At 39.4% G+C, this 21,726-nt stretch overlaps 1 protein-coding gene and 1 non-coding gene across 2 annotated transcripts in view; both read right to left on the bottom strand.

Moving 5' to 3' along the window:
* The window catches only part of PDZRN3 (PDZ domain containing ring finger 3), a 243,732-nt gene that overhangs the window by 205,860 nt on the left and 16,146 nt on the right, over nucleotides 1–21,726 (bottom strand). Inside the window, exons 2-3 of the mRNA XM_055259306.2 lie at nucleotides 21,274–21,360; nucleotides 15,034–15,141 (exon numbers count right to left, since the gene is read on the bottom strand). Coding sequence (XP_055115281.1) covers nucleotides 15,034–15,141; nucleotides 21,274–21,360 — 195 coding nt within the window. The remainder of the gene's footprint in view (nucleotides 1–15,033; nucleotides 15,142–21,273; nucleotides 21,361–21,726) is intronic.
* On the bottom strand, nucleotides 6,646–6,707 carry LOC129471746 (U7 small nuclear RNA). The gene has a single exon (XR_008653708.1). It is a non-coding gene; the product is annotated as a U7 small nuclear RNA (small nuclear RNA).

The raw sequence follows: 21,726 nt of genomic DNA, 5'->3' as shown, positions 1-21,726 counted from the left end.
AGTGAAAGAATTCTTCCTCTCTATAGGGGATTCCAATCTCCAGCGACTCTTTCTTTCCTCAACCAACCAAACCAAAGCAGCCACATGAAGAGTTAAGCTCAGACTGGTACACGACAGCCCTGGGCACACTGAACCCAGGGAGCACTTCACTTTAAGTGACCCTGGGCTCTTCCATTAAAATGACCTTGAACGACATGATGTCATTCCACTGTCAATCTCTAACCCAAGTTATCCAAGTCACTCCATTGTCAATCTCTAACCCATCTGCTTACATCTAGAGCACAGAGTCAATTTGGGACAAAAATGTTTGTAACACTACTTTTTAAAAAAAATTTTTATTTCTTCTAAAAAAAAACAAACAGGGATACATGTGCAGAACATGCAGGTTGTTTCATAGGTATATGTGTGCCATGGTGGTTTGCTGCACCTGTTGACCTGTCCTCTAAGTTCCCTCCCCTCACCCTCCATCCCTCAACATGCCCTGGTGTGTGCTGTTCCTCTCTCTGTGTCCATGTGTTCTCAATATTCAACTCCTACTCATGAGTGAGAACATGCAGTGTTTGGTTTTCTGTTCCTGTGTTAGTTTGCTGAGGATGATGGCTTCCAGCTTCACCCACGTCCCTGCAAAGGACATGATCTCATTCCTTTTTATGGTTGCATAGTATTCCATGGTGTATATGTACCACATTTTCTTTGTCCAGGCTATCGTTGATGGGCATTTGGGTTGGTTTCCCATCTTTGCTATTGTAAACAGGTAACACCACTTTTAAAAATAAAGTTTATCCAAATGTAACATAAAGAAAGTGAACTCATCCTAAGTGTACATCTTGGTGTATTTCCACAGGTGGGCATGCTCCTGAACTACTGCCCAGATCGGGAGCAGAATGGGACCAGCACCCTCAAAAGCCCTCCTCAGGCCTGTTTCCCACCACTGTCCCGACTTCTACTACCACTAACTAGTTTTGCTCTTAGACAAAGAGAAAGCAAGGCTCAAAGACCAGAGTTTTCAGCGAACTCTCTAGCTTAAATTGACTAACTCTACATTTTCAGCGTTTATTTTTACTCTTATCTTCTATTTACAACACATGAAAATGACTTTCCATTTACAGTCATGACACACAGTTTCTTTTTAAAATAAACTTAAAAGAATGTTGCTTTAAGAGTAATGTTGAGCATTTAGCAAAACAGGTGGCACATATATAGCAAAAACTGAGCAGGTGGTGTATGGCTGAACCAAGTCTGAGAAACACTTGTTTAGGTTTGATGATCGATGCAAAATGCTCAACAGGCTTCACTGACTATCCCTCACTCTGATTTTTCTCCAATGAAGGGGGACTCTTTCCACTGCCCTGTGATATATCAGAAGGACTGATTTTCTCTCTTGAATAAAACAGTTTAATGGCCATCCTCCCAGGAGATATGATTTTTTTTTTTTTTTTTTTTTTTTTTGAGACGGAGTCTCATTCTGTCGCCCAGGCTGGAGTGCAGTGGCGTGATCTCGGCTCACTGCAAGCTCCTCCTCCCGGGTTCACGCCATTCCCCTGCTTCAGCCTCCCAAGTAGCTGGGACACTTTTGGTTTTTATTTGTCACAAGCATCATGCTTAATCAAGACTGGAAGAAGCTGACTCAGAATGAAAGGAAGCACACTGAATTTCTCTCTTCTATCTCTACTATTTTAAGTTTTAAAAGATCACCTAGAACTGGGATGGATTATTACAAAAGGCCGCAAATGGCTATTACTGAATCCTTTAATATTCTGATTATGACAAAAAGCAATGAATACTTGTTATGGGCTTAACTTTCAAACAAACTAAAGGAGAAAAGAAAAATGTTATTTAAATAGAAATAGCAATTTCCTTCCTTGTCCTTTTCCCTCTGAATCAGTGTAACTTCCTGTATGTTCTGTTAAACCTGGTAAGTTTAATAGATGAGAACCTCTGAATTTCACTTGTAAGATTTACTAAGTGTATCAAGCAAATCAACCTAAACTTACCTATAAATAGGCTTCACAAGTAATTAGGTCCCTGCATCAAAATAAAGATTTCCTTGTCACCACTTTACATAATACCATCTGCCCAAAGGATTCTCCTTTCATTTCTTACAAAGCATAAATGAAGATTATTAAACACAGACTATATACAAAACAGCTTAAAACTTCATCCAATTTGTCTTGGGTCTTCAAGTGACTTACACAAAATGAAGGCAAAATCTCATGAGTTACTAATGTGAAGCCAACGAAGTGCTTGTGTTCAGGCATAAATGTTCAGATTCATATATATATTCATATAGAGTCATACATATTCATATATATTTTACAAGCTCTTTAATGCTAAGCAATCTGAAAAATATTATTTGTCAAAACACAGATTAGCTGGGCTCAGTGGCTCACACATGTAATCCCAACACTTTGGGAGGCCAAGGCAGGTAGATCACTTGAGGTTAAAAGCTCGAGACCCTCCTGGAAAACATGGCGAAACCCCATCTCTACCAAAAATACAAAAATTAGTTGGGTGTGGTGACAGGCACCTGTAATCCCAGCTACTTGGGAGGCTGAGGCACAAGAATCGCTTGAACCCAGGAGGCAGAGGCTATGGTGAGCTGAGATCGCACCACTGCACTCCAGCCTGAGTGACAAAGCAAGACTCTGTCTCAAAACAAAAAAAAAAAAAGAAAAAAAAAAGAAGAAAGAGAAAGAAAAAAGAAAAAACGCAGATTAAAAGACTGTAGCTAATAAAAGTTAAAGTGTTTTCTGGAACTTCATTAAAATGCAAATACCAAGGTTTAGGTAACAATTCTCTGAGAAAACAATTCCGTCTAATTTGGCACTCAGTGTCCTTCCTCTGGTTAGGTCTCTCTCTGCTGGTTCACATACCAGAGGGAATTAGTCCTGTAGGTACTAAGATGCTAACTTGGGCATTTGAAGGGAGAAATAATAAACGTCAACAACTTTGGTACCATCATCTAAAAACAAAGTAGTTCTTTTTTCTAGTTTTCAAATTTACCTTGTAGTAAAATTAAGATGCTGTTCTGCTGAGAGTATTAAAAAGTTTCAAGCTTTCAATAAAAATGATGAAATATTTTTTCTTGCTTGATTCTCTTGCTTCTACAAATTCCTGTATCACCAGCAATTCTATTCCAAGTCCCCCTCATATGTTAATATTATCCCATTCATGTTTCTTACAAGCACACTGACTCTTTCAGATATTTCAAAGAATGACACAAAGCATCAGAAATCCAATAATAATGCTGCAACATAATCATACTTAATCCTCTTTTACTTGAAGTTCTCCCTCTTCATTTAAACTAGAGTTTAGAACAAGCAATGAAAACATTAGTGTTCCTTATGCAATTCCCATGCCCCATCAGATTCTAACACAGGAGCCATTATATGCATTCCTGAATGATCAAATTGATATTCTGTCAAGATAATACTTAGTATCAGCAAGGGTTTCTATATTCATCTTTATGTCTTATTGTATTTTTCAATTTTTCTACAATGGTGTATTACATTCATATCAAGACATAAAAAGCTACCCTAAAAAGAAACTGAACTATTTCAATTTTAAGGGACATTTTTGGTAAAGAAAGATGAACTGTTCCTAATTTTTTTTTTTTTTTTTTTTTTTTGAGACGGAGTCTTGCTCTGTCACCCAGGCTGGAGTGCAGTGGCGCAATCTCGGCTCACTGCAAGCTCCGCCTCCCGGGTTCACGCCATTCTCCTGCCTCAGCCTCTCCGAGTAGCTGGGACTACAGGCGCCCGCCACCACGCCCGAATAATTTTTTTGTGTGTTTTTTAGTAGAGACGGGGTTTCACCGTGGTCTCGATCTCCTGACCTCGTGATCCGCCCGCCTCGGCCTCCCAAAGTGCTGGGATTACAAGCGTGAGCCACCGCGCCCGGCCGAACTGTTCCTAATTTTAAGAAAATCCCAATATTCCTCGTGAGTCAATATAAAAAAGGAAATCTTAATGTTTTTGGCACTTTAAAAATAGCTGATATTGAACACACAATTGTTTGACTTTATTTTTGGAAGACTTATGTCAGCACATATGCAATGAATTACCATGTTGTTCACACTAAGATGTAAATTAAGAATTACTCCTGATTGATCAATTATTGTGATTTATACGGCCTTAGGAAGTGGCAGCTCTTAATCCAGATACAAAGGCCACTAATATCAAAAAGAAATAAAAAACAAATTAAAATGGTCTACTCACAACTGTAATTTCAGGTTTATGAAACTGTGCCATATAGCCGTCATCAAAGTGTTGGCTTGCTGGAAGGCTCCTCCAGCCCAGCCTCTAAAGACCCACAGGAAACAACACAGCATAGCTAACCACCTGGTGAGCATTTATTCCGGGGCCAAATTTACAGTATTCAGACACACAAAGAATATGCAACTTTATCCATATTTTACAGAAGAAAGCAATGCTCAGACATAAGAAGTTTCTCCAAGATAATGAAGCTAGCAACTGGAATTCAAAAGCTGATCTGATTCCAGAGCCCTTGGCTCTTAACCTCTGCATATACTGGCTGCCCTTCTAATTAACTTGGTGTTATTTTCCTATCAACATAGGTCTCACACGTAAACTCCCTAGAGCCACGGAGTTTACTATGTCCTAGTTCTCTGGGTATCCTGACCTACCTCGTATTAGGCAGAACTCAGTGCACACCCAACAAGTGAACATATGCACACTAATAGTTTCTCTTCCCCTGTTATCCTCTCTTATCCTAAGAACTCACACAACATGAAGATTTTTTTAACAAGTTGCAACAATTATACAGATCATGCTATATAATTCAGCCCCTATCCAATGTTTAAAATCAATGCCTAACAAGTTTTTGGATATGGATTGCATTTATCTGGCTAATGGATCCTCAAATCAATATGTCTGGAAACATATATCCATTTCCTAGCAAAAATCATTCTATGAAAAGAACAAAAAAAACCTGTCTTTTTAAATTAGACTGTTGGCATCAATTTTGCTCCACCCCAGAGTGTCTCCAAATATTGAAAAATAAAAAGTAAACATATTTAGCTCGTTTTAATGCTGACTTGCATTTTTCTTTTGAGGGGTGTGGGAGTGCCTAGGAAACCAAACGCTCTTAAGCTTTAAGTTCTCCCGATCCCTGAAAGCTGTCAAATGACCCACTAGGGCTAGCAGGAAAGAAGGAAGTAATGAAAGAAGGAAACAAAGAGAATCAAAAGAGCCAAAAGGGCAGAGGGGAGTGCCACTCTCAGGAGAAAAGGGGTCGGACCCAGTTTCTATGCAATTCACGTGGTCATCAAAATAGACTTAAACAGGGTAAAAGCCAGAGGTCTCCATTGAGCACTGTGGCACTTGGCGTGACAGACTCATTCCATACCAGCTGCTCTCCACCGTGAGGCTCAAAGTAATCATTAATCCTCATTAGAAGCAAGCTGCAGCAGCTACCCACCCTGGAGTACTCAGAGTTCCCAGTGAAAGTGGCATAATTGCAAATCAGTGCTTGCAGCTGCCATTCTGCCCTTGCGTCTTCCTATCTGCAATTACCATTGACAATTCCTGATTGTCAACACTCTTTCCGCCTGTTCATAGCACCCTGGTCTATAGGCACTGTGCTTAGTTTAGCTCCACAATGATGTCTGCCTACTTTTTGAAGCGTTCCCCTAGTGCTCGCTCATGTTACATATACTTCACAGATTAGCATTTAAGTCAGGCCATCCCTAACACACCTTCCAAATTCAATAAAAATGCATCTGGCTCTTTTCGTGTTACAGCAACAGATGAAAAGACAAAAACCTCCTTAAAAAAAAAAAAAACACACAGATAAGGTTACTGCTCTCAAAACCCCCATATTTAAAGATAAGCGTCTAGATATCACATGTAAAGATGACAATATAAAATATATTTGACCTGTATTATTGTCAAGAATTTGTTGTTTTGTTTTATGGTCCTCAGGAAATTACCCAACATTTAATTTTTTGACTTAATCTTCACTCAAGAATTTAATGGGGACATTGGTTACTTCTAATTTATTCTTCATTTTAAAATGCTTTGTGGATTACCTAATTAAATCTTTTTATGAAAGGAAGACTTTGAGGGACAGATTTAAAACTTCTGTGGAGTCAGCACTCCCACAAAAGTAGATAATGTCAATACAAAGTAAACTCTAACACGGGCAGAGGATGGGAGAGACACTCTGCCAAAGAGAAGCACCCAATATCCTGACTGCAGGGTTTCAGCAGGAGACAGATGCCTCTGCATTTCCATACCTGGTGCCATATGCTATGAGCTTGTAGAAATGAGAATGTTAAGTGACTTTTAAAAGGAAATATATAAGCAGGTGTCCACTTTGTGACATTTAAAATTCAAAAGAAACTTTTAAATCACCAAGTTTTTCATTCTTACTGTTTACTGAAATACACACACACACACACACACACACACACACACACATACACACACACACACACACTTTGGAGAACTCCAACATTACAGAAATGTGGCTTTATTTAAAGCTCCCCATAATCCCATCAAACAAAATAACTACAATAACTATAAACTGTTCATTAGCTCAGAGTATTTTTCTCCTGCAAAGACTAGTATAAATGCCTTAAAAATAAACAAATTGCGTCATACCATGTTTTATTTTTTTGTTTCTACTGGTTTTTCTAGTAAAAAGTGAAAAACCTGCTAGGTAAATTCTACAAGAGTGTAGCACTCCATACTGTCCACTCTTCACCTAAGTTTTATATTTATCTGACTAGTATAAAGTGATGTATGTTAGAAAGATATTCACTGAAAGGCTAGTTTTGACAGGAAAATAATGACAGTAATAAATATAACAAAGCCCATACATCACACAATAAGCTATGTACAGTCATTAGAAAGAAATTAATACATAATATATTGTTTAAGGCAACCGTGGACTAAAGGGGGGCTATTTGGTTTTAACTGGTCACCTTGTTAATTCTGGAAAGTATGTCTCCATGAAATAGTTTAAGATTTTCTCAATAATTCTATAGCAGCTCCACATTCTTGCTGATATACATAAACAAGAAGAAAACAGATCTCAGAAAAGTTTTTGTTAACTTCTATATGTGGCTTTAAGTTCTCGTATCCTGTACAAAAATTTTAATTTGAAATAACAATTCTCCACCTTTGTACTTAATTGCAAAAATGCTTTACCTGCATTGTTTCCTTGGTCCCCCCAGACAGCATGACAGGTAGGAAAGACAAGCAGTAAATACTCCTCCCATTCTAGAGATGAAGACTCAACATTTAGAATCCCAACACCAGAGTGAATACCCGGGTGGAGACTTAAACCTGGGTCTCCTGATTTAAATCTTAATGGTTCTTTCCATTTCAACATGTTCCTTCTAATAGTAAGGAGATCAGCTGCATTTCAGAAGCCTTACCTAACTGTGTTAGAGTCTTCTGTTGCTGTAGTAAAGACTATTAAGGTAAAGTGAAAGTGATAAAAGTGGCTAAATCGGGGAATAGGAGAGGGGAAAATATGATATTCACTTTATTTCACAAGTGGAGACTAAAAAGATGGAGATGGACTGACTTATTGAGAGTGCAGCTATGCTAGTGAAAAAACAGTCATTACTATCAAATGACAATGCAATAGTTCCAAAAACATCATTTAAGTGGGTCTATCCAGAGATAGCAAATATACAGCAAAAATGTCACCCTTCTCCTTGTTTGTGTGCCCATGACAAACAACAATAAATGATCACAATGCTCATCTCCACTCAATCCAGGAATGTCCTCAGAATTTTTTGACACCATAATCCAAGGTGATGTCATTGTTATTATATATACTGAAATTGATATATAAGATGAAACTCTAGCCTCCACCTTTGGAAATGGAGAGTTGGAGTCCATTACTAATAACTGATCTCTAAAATCTGCTTACTTTTGCAGCTGACAAAGAATCTTCTCAATGCAGCTTGAATTATATCAAGTTTCTTTAATCAAAACAGAATATTTGGGTAACCAAGACAACAGTTAGAGATTTCAAATTAACATAAATAGGTTTTACTTCTAAAGCGGATAACTGCTATCAAACTTTTCATACTCCTCTGCTGAATATGGTAAATGGGGATCAGTCCCTGTGGAGGAGAGCAGTATAGCCTCATGTGTTTATTTCTAACATTAACCAAAAGTGGATTATGCATATCTGTGCCTGCTTAGCAAAATAAGCTTCCTGTATGTAGTTAAGCAAGAAATATCAAGTCTTTCTTACTCCTAAAATGAAAAGTGTAATTACAAAATCATTTGGTTTACAGCATATTTTTTCTCCAAAACCAAACCAAAAATTAAAACACTTTAAACAATTTTCACCAATAATTTAATTCACTGATAACATCTAAGCAAAGATCACAGATTTAATTCAAAGGAAAAAAGCACATGGATCACTATTTTAAAAAGGACTTCTCTAGGAATTACAAACTGGATTACAAACTGACTTGGACTGAAATTAGAGGTATTGATATAGGCATAGTTTCCAAGATATACAGATGGATGAATGCAGAAAGACAGATGTATATGTTATTATCACGGTGCATGTGTACATGTGTTTATATTGCATATTTACATTTTCTAGCTCTATCTGCTGAAGGTGCCTAGAAGCAACGAAATCTCAATCATAATGAGCACCCTAGAACCCATATTTTGGTTTCTAAACACTATTCTCCACTAAATGAAGCTGGAGGTCCTTGAAAAAAATGCACATGTCAGAAGTGGAGCAAGGACAGAAGATTAACCTGGAGTATCTTGTGCCAGGAAGTAGGAAAGTGCTCAAAACATGATGGGAACATGTCAAAAAAATACAGGTTAAAAGCTTGAAAGAGCTTCATTTGGCCAAAACTTGGACAATGTGACCACCAAATTATAAAAACTCATGAGTCCATATTGATAGAGAAAGACACAGACAGATAAACAGATTAAATAGGGGAAAAATGAATACTCCTTCTTGTAGTAGAAAGTCAACTAATGTGGAAGGATTGGAGTTAGAAAAATCACCATTTGTCAACCATCACAATAACAGATTCAACCAAACACAGTCAATGGATGATAAAAAGAGTGTATGACAGTTTGAGGAGTAGCAAGACATTTACATAGCCTCAAAGCATCTACCTACAGGATAATTATTGATTATAAAGAAGAAAATGGTAACTTTATAGTGGAGACAGAGAGATACGACTTTAACCAAGTGGTTCAAGTTAACACAAATAAAGGGACAACTTCACCTCATGTGAGACCTGTCATTATGTACTGAGATGGACACGCTATCACTTCTGTGGTATTCTTGCCCAAAACGTATGACCTGGATCCATCCATGAGGAAACTTCAAACAGAAATTAAGGGACAGTCTACAGATGATCTGGTTTGGAGTCTTTAAAAATATCAATGGTATGGAAGACAAAAACTGAGCAATTGTTATAAAGTAAAGGGAACTAAATAAATACGAAAATGGAATAAAACCCATGACAGTGGTTTTATTTTGCTATAAAGGGCACCATAGGGACCATTAGCAAGATCAGAATAAATTCTGAAGATTAGATAACAGTTTTGTACCAATGTGAATTTCCTGGTTTAGATTACCATACTGTTACATATGAGAATGTCTTATTCCTAAAAAGTTCACACTGATGAATTCAGTGATAAAGAGTAGAGGAAGAAAAGAATAAAGTAAATGTAGTCCATGTTAATATTTGGGGAATCTGGGTCAACAATGTACAGAAATCCATGTCTACAAGTCTGAAATTATGTCGAAATGCAACATTTTTTAAAGGGGAGTCTTCTATTACTTTATTTTTAAATAAATACTGCAGCTTAATTCACATTCCATTTCGCAACTTTAGTGGGTCTCCGAACAGTATCTTCTCACCTAATAATAACAAGCAGTGAAATCTCACTTTGTTCCACCAAGTAGCCTGGCTCTGGGAGGGAAAGCATTGCTAATCCTTTCTAGCTGACCCTGTAACAAACCTTGTTAGCAATGACAGTCCAACTAAACCAAAAATAAACAAAAAAAGAGAATGACCGGTTTACACAAAAGCCTTTGAGGTTCCACAGCTTCTGTAATCATATCCTCGGGTCTTCAAATCATAACACTTGCAAGATGAATGCATATTTACAGAAGATTGTACGAAATAACGGTTATTGGGAATAGAAGGCTTAAGTCTCCCACTTTCATTGGATCCAGGGAATCAAGATTGCTAGCTCAAAGCAGAACAGCGTTTAACCCACACAATTGCCACACAGACTCATTTATCACCAAAGGCAAGCCTCCTATAACACAAAAATGAGCTTGGTTCTCCAAGCCATATGGCTTGAAGACTGGCAAGAAACATAGACGTGGATGGCCTCTATAAGTCTTTGAGAAAGAATTTCAGTGGAGTTGCATCAGAGGAGTGTTTAACTTCTAGGAAAGCCATGCCAAAAAAAAAGTGGATGGAGAGAGAAATAATATATCGAACAGCACATGCCTCAAAAGTGAATTTGCTGGTTTCTTAGTAGGTCTCCGTTTCTCGGTGTTTTCTCAGCGTGAGCATTTTGCCAAATGAAGTATTCACAGAGCAAGCCAAAAACTCCATATGACAGTCAACTGAGAGACAGTGAGGTGATCCAATGCTGTGCAAAACCAGCTGGCTGGACTTATGAAGAGATGGTATGTTCTCCACATGGCACCTCCCTAAGAGAATTTTGAGGGTAATATTGATCTTATGTGATTTTTCACATTTTTGCCTTCTCCTAAATAACTTTCAGTAGAGTAAGATTGGCCTAAAGTAGACTCCAGAGTCCACAGAGAAAGGTGGTGTGTTTGTGGATGAGGAAATCTGCTTCAGTTGGATAACCCACACTTTGGGCCCTGGGAAAATTTTTCCAAAGGTCTCAAACTATTTGAAAGAATACGAGCATATTTCCTTTAAGAAATCTGGTGATATTAAAGTATAGGAACCTTGCATTGTCTTTAAAATATAGTTCAGACAGTAGGCTCAGAGGCAGAAAAACAAAAGGCACTGAGATATTTACAATTTTAAAGACATCAGGGAGAAATTAAATTTAGTTTTCTAAATGCAATACGTATATGCAATCAAAGGTGGGGTCGGAAGTTGTAAAAACGACCAGGACAGCTCACAGGTAAGAGGAGTGCAGGGAAGACACAAAAAAATCAGAAGCCAATACTGAGTAAGTCAGAACTTGCTGAATCCCAGTACCAAATGTGAGATGGAATAGGTCTGACCAAAGTCTGCCCAACAAGCCCAGGGCAGATGGACACACAGGATTCCAGGGAACAGCATGGGCCCTGCAGCCATGTGGGCTGGGAGGGCACTTAATCTAAGAGGGCCCCAGATTTCCAGCCACAGCCCCAAGACAGGCCAGCTCAGGCTTTCTTATCAGGCCTTGGGAGCACTCGTGTAGAGAACCCAATTAGGGGACATCATGTAGGCAGTCTAGCTGGAAGAAAGGGATGTTGACATCTCTGTCCCTGAGCAACTCAATTCCTATCTCAAGGTTTCGGAATAAGTCAAACCTCTACCTCAGTGATTGTCCCTGGTGTCCCTGTCACTTCCCAGTGGGAGTTTCAGCAATCTGTGCAGGGGCATTTTTCACCATCACAACAATAGGGGTATGTGCCAGAGATGACATGAAGAATCTCCTGCAATGAAGAATGGTTCTGCCTCCAGCACAACTATCACATATCCCACCAGTCACGAAGATAAAATAGCAAGCTTTTTATAATTACCTCAGCATAGACCTAACTGTTTTACATATAAACACAACAGAGTTTTTTGCAGTTTAAATATACACACATTGTACACCCACGTCCACAGTAGCATTATTCAAGACAACCAAAAGGTTGAAGCAACCCAAGTGTCCATCACTGGGTGAATGAATGGACAAAACGTGGTAAATACAGACAACAGAATGTTATTTAGCCTTAAAGGGGAAGAAAATTATAACATGCTACAACATGTACGAACCTTGAGGACATTATGCTAACTGAAATAAGCCAGTCACAAAATGCAAATACTACATGATTCCGTTTATAAATCAAATTCCTAGAGACAGAAAGTGGAATGGTGGTTTCTAGGAGTTGAGGTGGGGAGGGAGTTAGTATTTAGTGAATGTAGAGTTTCAGTTGAGGAAGATGAAAAAGTTCTGGAGATGGATGGTGGTACTGGTTCTGCAACATAAATCAATGTAGTTTATGCCACTGCACTGTCACTTAAAATGGTTAAAATGGTCAATTCTTTTATGTATATTTTACCACATGTATGTCTTGCCATATATACATATACACACACAGACATTTCAAGAAATGCAACTCTTGTATAAATCAAAGCAACACTGTAGTTGCCTGTGTCAGAACTTAACTATGACCTGTTCACTACCATGGAAATTCACACCCTGTACGGCAAGGCCATTCATGGTGCCTGGGCCACCAGCAGCAGCCTCTTGTATCTGGCAGCATCTGCAGCCACATAAGGTGCATCCCAGTGAGTCTACACAGATGTGCGAGCATCTGACGGTGCCATGGTATCTAATGTCACTGTGCCAGAACACTGGCATATTGATATATTTTATTATAAATTATCTTCCTTTGATTTTCTTTTATGCTACAGCCTATATATTTTTACAATTATTTGTGTATGTATGCATATAAATGTTACTTGGAAATTTCATTTCACCACAGTATTGGTGGAATTCCAAAATATTTCTTACAAAAAAACAGGGAGGAGCTGGGCTGGCACCGATGTGGGTAAGAGCCGCTGCCCTGGTCTCAGAGAACAGATATCATTAAGAGCAGAGGAACTCTGCAGCAAAGAAAAGACTCAATTAGTATCTCTGGATTTAATAATACCCCTTTGCAAGAATTAAGGGTCTTATGGTGAAGATCTGGTGGTGGTTAGCTGATTCCCCTGAAAAGGAAGACATTTAGTGGAAAACTAGAGACTTTGACTCCTTTTAGTGATGAAACACACACACACACACACACACACACATACACACATACACACTCTCTCTCTCTCTCTCAAAATAATCACATTCATGCCTCCCGGTAATAAACTCAGACACAGACGAGGTAAACCAGAGAACATATTTTCAGTCATGGGAATCACTGTATCATGTCAAAAGAGATTAGAATTTGACTGCAAAAGGCACAGTGTGTCAATTGCAATTACCCATATATCGTTTCTCTATTGTGGTCATCCTCCTTTCCATCTCAACACTGAGACATGATTAATATTTTACATACTGTCCAAAACAGGAATGTGACTTACCAGAAATCGTACTGAACATTTCAAATACAGATCATCCTTTGCCAAGAGAAAATCCTGCCCAGCTGTAGATTTCTCATTTGCAAAACATAAGAGCAATGAAATTCCATTACTTCGAGAAACTGGCTGTTCCACCAAACCCTTGGCAACGGAAGCCGTACTTATCTTTTTGAACAATAGTCTCAGAAAATGTATTCACTCTCAAAAAAGACAGTAAGTTAACGCATTTGAGCTCTTAAGAAAGCACTCTTGCCCAAGCAAATTCCTGTTAGGGAAAAATCCACTCTCCTGACCTAGGAAGTACAAAGACTGACTCTAAACCATGTAGCAAAAAAAGCTCCAAGTTTAAGAACCCTTCAAACATTCAAAGGGGATGCAACAATATTAATAATGTCCTTAAAACAAAATCAAGTATCATTTTAACATGTAAGTTAGCACATCACACTCCCTCCAAGGAGGGGGGGCCTTACACCCTAACTAGTTGTTTGCTTTCCCTGTGAGATTTAACTGTGTATTTTCGAAACTGAGGATTATAAATTATCCTGAAGCACACTGCACGTTGCAGAATGTGTCCAGATGAGACTGGAAATGCAAGACTTTGTTCTCTGTCTTGCTGAGGCTCCTTTCGTCAGGAGAAGCCTGTGGCCACATTCCAGTGAGTGACGTGAACTTCACTTGCGGCTTAGCTCGTGGGCCTAGCTCCCACTCAGTCCGAAAATTTGAAATGGGCCATGAAAATACTCAGGAAATACAGACATGATGAAAATGCGTGTGGAAAACAAACACTCACTGGTATCGATGCTATTTTTCTGGTTTCTTCTATTTGCACTATATTACGGCTATGGCCCATGGGTGAATTTCTTGTGGGGTCTGGCGTATCATCGTGGATTCTCAAATTTACTTTTTGCCTAATAGGAAAGCCAATCAATTTAGCCCATATGTGTATCCATCCAAAGAGCTATGAAAATGGTCAAAACACCAGTAAAAAACCAGTCATTTATATCAAACTTTGCAACAAGAGCCCATATGAGAAGGCAACAAATCATTCTCTCCCTTTTAGTGACTCAGAGCATCCTAGAACACTGCAAACCTGTTACAAAGTGTTGTCTGGTGGGGCTGAGAGATCCACTTCCCCTACATGAGTCTACAAACCCGCTGTATAAAAGTTTGAAATGATGAATGAAGAACTGAAAATGGACTGAGTGATGACATGTGAACCCTAATATCAACCTCTGCCTGCAAATCCCTGGGCAATCAGGTTGTACAACTAACAACAGGCAAAGATGACAAACATAGCACAGAGAACAATGCATTTGTAGAAATAAGTGTGTGCTGTGTGAGCTCTGAGGACATTAGAATGACTCCAAAGCTGACACAATGGTACCCTGGTAATCAATATGAACAGGGTGCACAATTTGTACAACAGGGATCGTTCATCTGGTTCTAACATCCAACTCTCCAATGGTTTTCGCGCGAAACTGTAACTGATGCATACGAAACAGATTCAGGTCCACATGAAAAAAGCCAAATTGTGAACACTCCACTCATAATCTGGCTTTTCTACATTTAACAAAAATTTAACACCAAGGCAATCAACACTCAATCTGGTCCCACACAATGGGAGAAGTGTGACTCCCACTCAACCATCTACCAGTTTAGGCCTCCCTCCCCAATCAAACATCTTGCTTTGAGCTGGACGAAGACGGGATGGCATTTAGCCTATTAAAAGACACTGGCCAGTATTCACATACCTCAATAATCCTGTCATGAATTTGCAGGCCTCCTTCCTTGGCTGCAGGCCCACTGTCAACTATCTTGGATACAAAGATTCCTTCACTGGATGATCCATCGTGGTTATCCTTTGGGTTAAAAAAACACATGCATGAATGCTAGGCATTAAGTTGAGCATGAAAGTAAAGCTTGCACTCTTAAAACAGTACTTGACTCTTGCTGTGTCCAAAGTGGCAATAGGGTAAAAGGTATTTGTTTCTCCTAATTTCTGTTTTAAACTAAAATACACACACAGTAAAATATTTCAAACCACACCAAAGGACATAAAATGATGCGTCCCTGCCATCTCCAACCCATTGTCCTTCTTCCCCCGCCTATGGTAGCTATTTGACTTTTTGCATCCTTTTGAAAACATTTTAACGCATCATATTCCTAAAATGCATTTGTTCCTTTTTGCACACAAATGCGATTATGCTAGTCTGACTCTTATGTCCTTGCCTCTCTCATTTAATTCTAAAAATCATGAAGATCTTCTGCTACCAATGCCCCATGCCTGCCTTACTTCTTAAAGTGACTGAATAGTATCCAACATGAGGCTAATAAACACTGTTTTCATTTGTTGTGATTAAACAATGCTGTGATAATACTCTCCTACTTGTATTTTAAATTATCTTTGCTATTATAGTTCTAGGGCAAATCCCTAACAATGGAACTGTTGGGTCAAAGGATATGTACATTTCAAAGATATTGCCAAATGGCTTTTCAGAGAGTTTATACTGATTGTTCATTAGACAGAGTGTTTTCCCACATCCTCATTTGCACAGAATGTTATTAAGCTTGTAAATATCTAATAATTTGACTGTGAAAACAGATATTTTGTTTTTGTTCCGATGTACTACCATCACTCTAGTCCTAATAAATTCTGATCTCCGACCTCCTTGAATCTCTTTAGATCTTTGAATTAAATGTCAGAACTAAAACTTTCTGGGAACGAAGACAGCTCACTGCTCAAACTCCTTCCTTTCCTTAAAATCAAAAGGCTCCAACAAGCTCATAAAAAACCCTCACAGCTTGTTCACGAACTTCTTTTCAAACAACACTGCAATGAATTCTCTCCAAGTGTGTGGATTAAATTTCTACTGATTAACAGATGGATTTATAAATTAAATGGCACGAGCATGTGATATTTCCAAACAAAATCATTTGAAATGTAAGCTCAGAATGTTCCACAAAAACTCCGAAATCTAGTCATGGTAAATTCCTTGCTGTATGTCATTAGAAGATTTATTTCAATAACAATCACTCTGAATACAAATACATAAAAATTCCATTTGTTAAAAATAACTCTGCAAATAAAACCTTTTCCGCTTTAAACAGCAAAAAACAAAACCAAAAAACAATCCCTATATTCTAAAGGGGAAAGGAAACGACTTCGAGTGTGATTCAATCTACCCCTTCAAATGCAACAGCAATAACTAAGCTTGGAAAAATGTACATTTCTCAGTCCTTCTCTCCTTCCTTCTTCACACTTCCCCAAACACACACACACACACACACACACACAGACACAGTAAAATGTTATATGATTCACCAAAAGAAACCAAAATCACAACCTAAAATGAGCATTAAGTGTTTTTCCTGACATTTATCCCCACATGACAAAGATATGTCTCTAACTGGCATCTGGATTCTATCAACGCTGTTCCAAGAGAAGGGTCAGGGAGCCTGTGGGTGCTGTGTGGGATCATCTATCCTCAAAAGGCATCCCTTCCTAGCATCACAGTGCTCTGCACAGACCTCCTGCACACTAACCCTTTACCATCTGAATACCTCTGTGCCTCCTTCCTCTCTCATGGCAGCCTTACTGAGGCACTAGTCTGAACACAGCTGTGTAGTTCTCTACATGCACACCTGAAATGCATGCATAAAGCTGCACAGCAGCTTCCTATACTGAGCACAAACTAGGTACCAGGTACATAATGAGTGCTCTATGTGCACTGTTTAATCCTCACAATAACCACAAGTGATAAGTACTATTATTATCCATTCCACAGGTGAAAAACCTGAGATTGAGAGAGGTTCAGTAACTCAACCAAGGTCACACAGCTAAAAAGTGGTACAGCTCAGTTTCAAACTGAGGCGAAGCGGATCCTCTTGCACATTGCATGCTCTGCGTACAATATTGTCTCCCACTGAGAAAACTCAAAACACACAGGAATTCAGAAGTGCAACATTTCAGGCTATGGAATATTCCACCAGATGAACTTGAAGAGTCTCAATGGACCACAAAAGATTTATGAACAAGCTTGAGTTCCCTAAGAGGTGATGTCAATATATCAAATGAAAAGAGATCTGTGTTTACTCTGATTTAACCACTTTGCATTTCTTGGCTGGAGAGAAAGAGGGAGATAGGGGATAGGATTTTGGCTTTCGTTTGTTTTGCAAAATACCACACTGCACATAAGTAATAACTCTTGAGGAGTACTAGAAAGTTCAAGCAAAAATTAGAGAGGAAGAAGCAAGAACAAACACCAGCAGTTAGATTAGATTGAGACAGTGGTGAGGGGTGGGGAAGGATGCAAAAAGCACATAATGCAGGCCGGGCATGGCAGCTCACACCTGCAATCCCAGCGCTTTGTGAGGCCGAGGCTGGTGGATCACCTGAGCTCAGGAATTTCAAGACCAGCCTGGGCAACATGGTGAAACCCCATCTCTACCAATACAAAAAATTAGCCGAGCATTTATGGTCCCAGCTACTCGGGAGGCTAAGGCGGGAGGATGGCTTGAGCCTGGGAGGCAGAGGTTGCAGTGAGCCAAGATTGTGCCATTGCACTCCAAGCTGGGTGGCAGAGTGAGACCACCGTCTCAAAAAAAAAAAAAAGCTAGATTTTTCTCTTAAAAGGTATCTCTTTATTCTTAGTTTGTTTGGCTCCTCTCCTCAGAGTTAGTTAGAGCTATTTATCAAGGTCAACTAATATGACTTGGAATTTATTTTGTTTTGCTGCCTTGAGTAAGAGAGAAACGAAAGGGGATTGTTTTCATAGCAAGGGTACCTAACAATAAAGTACACTTCCCAAAGGCTTAAGTGAAAGTTTGATACAACAGACTAGCTGCTGTTTCTTTAGGGTTATGAGGAATAAAAAATGAATGATATGATTTTGCTAAGAGTATTGCATACTGATCACGCAATGAAAAGCCTTATGTCAGAGCTATGGCTAGGCTATTTCACAACCCAAACAAGCATCTAACACGGGAATTCCTTGGGAAACACAGACATCATTTGTACTGTATTCTTCTAGTAACTAACAACGTGTGTGCGTTGTTGCTCATCTTGGCTTTTTAGCATGTACTCAATGACCTGCCAGATTTTCTAGGCAATAGTGCAGAACACATACAGGTTTCATGATGCTATTTCTGCTAATCAGGACAAATTCTGAAAAACACTATGGCAAACACACGCACATGGAATTAAATTTTCCTCTGGAGGCCATGCAGGCAGTTCTTGCAAAGAGACCACATAAATTGAAAATACTAATGCAAGCTACAAAATCAGGTCTGGCTTGTACTTAAAGCACCTTTTGTAAAAAAGAAAAAGAAAGTAACTTAAACCTGCTCTTTGGTAAGCACAGGGAAGAACTGTATTCCAGTGGGGCTGGAATGTCACTTTGCCCTGGTGAGTGTGGAAACTGAACACCATCTTCACTGGGTTTAACATAGTAGGTTTCCCAACAATCACTTGGCCACAGGCCTCTCCATTTTGAGCAATTTCCAACATTAGGCTTTGGTGTGGTTTAGACCTGGGGCAGAGAATAGGTCTTCTTGGTTTGGGTTCTTTTGTTTGCTATAGCTTGTGAAACATCTAATTGTGAAGTGAATCTTAATTTATTGAAGTTGTTTCTCAAAACTGGTAACAAAGGGCGGAGGAATAATTATGAGTGTAAACAAGGAACGGCCAACTCATCTGTGCTAAACGGCAAAACATGTTCTTGATGGTAAGTTGTAGAACGTGGGCTCATGTTCTGACCCACGGGCTCAAGTCTGACCCTGCTGCTTCCTGGAGCCAAATGTCTAGATATTTGAGTGCAGTTTGCTCCCTCAGTCCCTCCTAAGGCTGGAGAATGTGGAGGACCCCTGGCAGCAAGGACTAAATCAGAACAGCACATGATGACATGCAGCCTGGGATCTCAGACAACCAGTAAAAGGTAAAAACAAAAATATACCAACCTCACGTGGTTCTATAGTTTTTAAGAATTCCACGGAGAGAATGCAAGAAACACAACCATGTGATCACATCCCTGAGGCTCAATAAAGTGGGAATTATCCCTGTCCCCATCTACCCTCATATTTATAATTTATTCTCACCATTTAAAATGTTCGTTTTTATATGTATGTTTGATAAGACAGATAATGTTAATCATTTTAACAACTACAAATCACAAAATTAAGTTGTCATTTCTTATAATAAACCATTGTTTGTTTGTTTTTGAAACTGTGGAATGGGCTAAAAGCAAAGGGAATTTAATCATCAATCTCTTTGTGTCACTCCCTTCAACTGAAGCCATGTGTTGGCCACTCCCGCCCTAGGTAATTTAAATCCCAGACTCAAGACTTAGGCCCTTTGGGGTCAAGCCCTTGTTTTCTTCACCAGCCCTCTTTCTGACCACTTCCCTGCCCATCCCTCAACTCTTTCCACACTCTGCTTACTTGCAGCTCCCCCAGTTCCCAACTCTGTTCCTGCTCCAGGCAGGAACACCTGTATGTATGAGCTCCAGTCCCAACACCTGCAAAACCCCAGCATCCAACCGCTTTCCTCTAGCTCAGGGGTCTTCACAGGTGAATGCATATAACACAATGCATTGGAATGGCAGGAGAACATACTTGACATTTTATTCAAAGTTATATTTTAATTTCATTATTTAAAATACTCCCTTTTGTATTTAACTTTTTATAAGGCACATAAAGTATTCCTTTGGTAGTGTGTACGCATTATATATACAAACAAAATACGGTCCTCTGATCTAGAAAACTCCTGTTCAACCTTCTGAACTCAGCTCCAATGGCCCCTCCCCAGGACACCTCCTCCCGCAGGGTTAACTCATCCCAAGGTATCATTAGCTGTGGGCAGGCACAGAGTACATCAATGAAAGCAGTGCTATGCTCTCCCAACTCATCAGTCTCCCCATCTGGAGGTGAGCTCCATGAGGGCAGGGCACACATATTCCTATCTGGATGGCTGGCATCTTCTCGTCCTTGAGGTTTCTGCTTACTACGATCTCCTCTTGTCTTTCCTGATAACCCAAGCTAATGATACCCTTTGCTTCTTGGCTGGTATCTGCCATGTGCCATCCTCCCATTTTTTATCCTTCATCTTCCAATCCAATCTGTAATTATTGTATTCACTTGTTTCTTGTCTGACATCCCCACCAGGACTCAGTGACCACAGGGCCTCAGTCTTTCTGGCTTCCATTGTATCTCCTGGCCCTTAGCAAACAGCCTATGTTCAATACTTATTTGTTGAATGAAAGATTTTTGTTTTCTTTTGCTTTCCTTTAACTATTTTCCTTTTAAGCTAATAAACAAGGAGATGGTCAGGAAAAGAAAAGGGTAAGGGATGGGACATATTCAGATAATCCCCCTTCAAATGTGAGATTCTGAAACACATCCAGTGCTACTCTCCGGAGCCCATTCTTTGAACATTTTCCCCATAATTAAACTGACAGATTTGAATTCGGCCTCTTCTTTCTAAAGGAGGGTCTGCTGATCAATGTGGTGGTCAAAGAGCTGCAGTGGGAAGAGAAAGCAAAGGGATGCAGTCACCCACAAATTAGAGAATTGTCTCTAATGAACAGCTGACAGAGCAGAACTCAAGATCAGGCTTCCAGTCTGGAGCCCACACTCCAGCTCGGTCTAGGACGGTGGCTGGTTACCCAGTTCCAACTGCACACATCTCAGGCAACTTCATTCAGCCCAACTGCTATACAATACAAACAGAAATGTACTCCCTAACAAAAAAAAGAAATGCACCCCCAAAACCAAACAGTTTAAATTAGTTGTTATATTACTAGGCCAATGCTGTTTTAGGAAACTATGCAATAAAAATCCCTAAGTGTGAAGATGTTAGATAGCCAATGAATTCTCTAATGACAGAGAGCAGAATGAAGTGAGCAAGGTTTCCTGCTCCTCACTGTCCCCTTCAAACCTTGACCTCTCTTTCCAGCTACACCAGGAAAAGGAAAAACACATTTTAGTAACTGACATACCACACTCGGCCGGCCACCAATAATATTGAATCCCAGGGAGCCAGAGTCCCGATGCAGGACAAGAGTCAGGCTTTTGGTTTCTTCACCCTGCAGGTAACAAATGAGATCAAACTTTTATGTACCAACAGGGAACAGATTGTAGGAATTTTCCTTCTATCTAAGTGTACTCAGGGACTACTCAGCTAATCATTACAAATTCTGTTATCTTTTGGGAATTTTAACTAAGGAAACTTCTGGAACCCAATCTGAAATTCTGTCTTGTGTTTAAGAGCTTATAAACATTTCTAGATACCATCTAACCCTGGAATGACCACCTAAGAATGTCTGGAGATGTCCAGACATGCCCAATGAACATTTTCTATGAATGACACCTTGGACTGCAAATGCATCTTTCTTTCGACCAGCCCATCATATGCAGGCTGTCTAGACGGCTACTTTGTTTCTCAACCATTC

The sequence above is a fragment of the Symphalangus syndactylus genome, chromosome 21, assembly GCF_028878055.3.
Source record: "Symphalangus syndactylus isolate Jambi chromosome 21, NHGRI_mSymSyn1-v2.1_pri, whole genome shotgun sequence".
NCBI lineage: Eukaryota > Metazoa > Chordata > Mammalia > Primates > Hylobatidae > Symphalangus > Symphalangus syndactylus.
The sequence above is the reverse complement of the archived record's forward strand: the minus strand, read 5'-3'. Positions and strand labels throughout refer to the sequence as shown.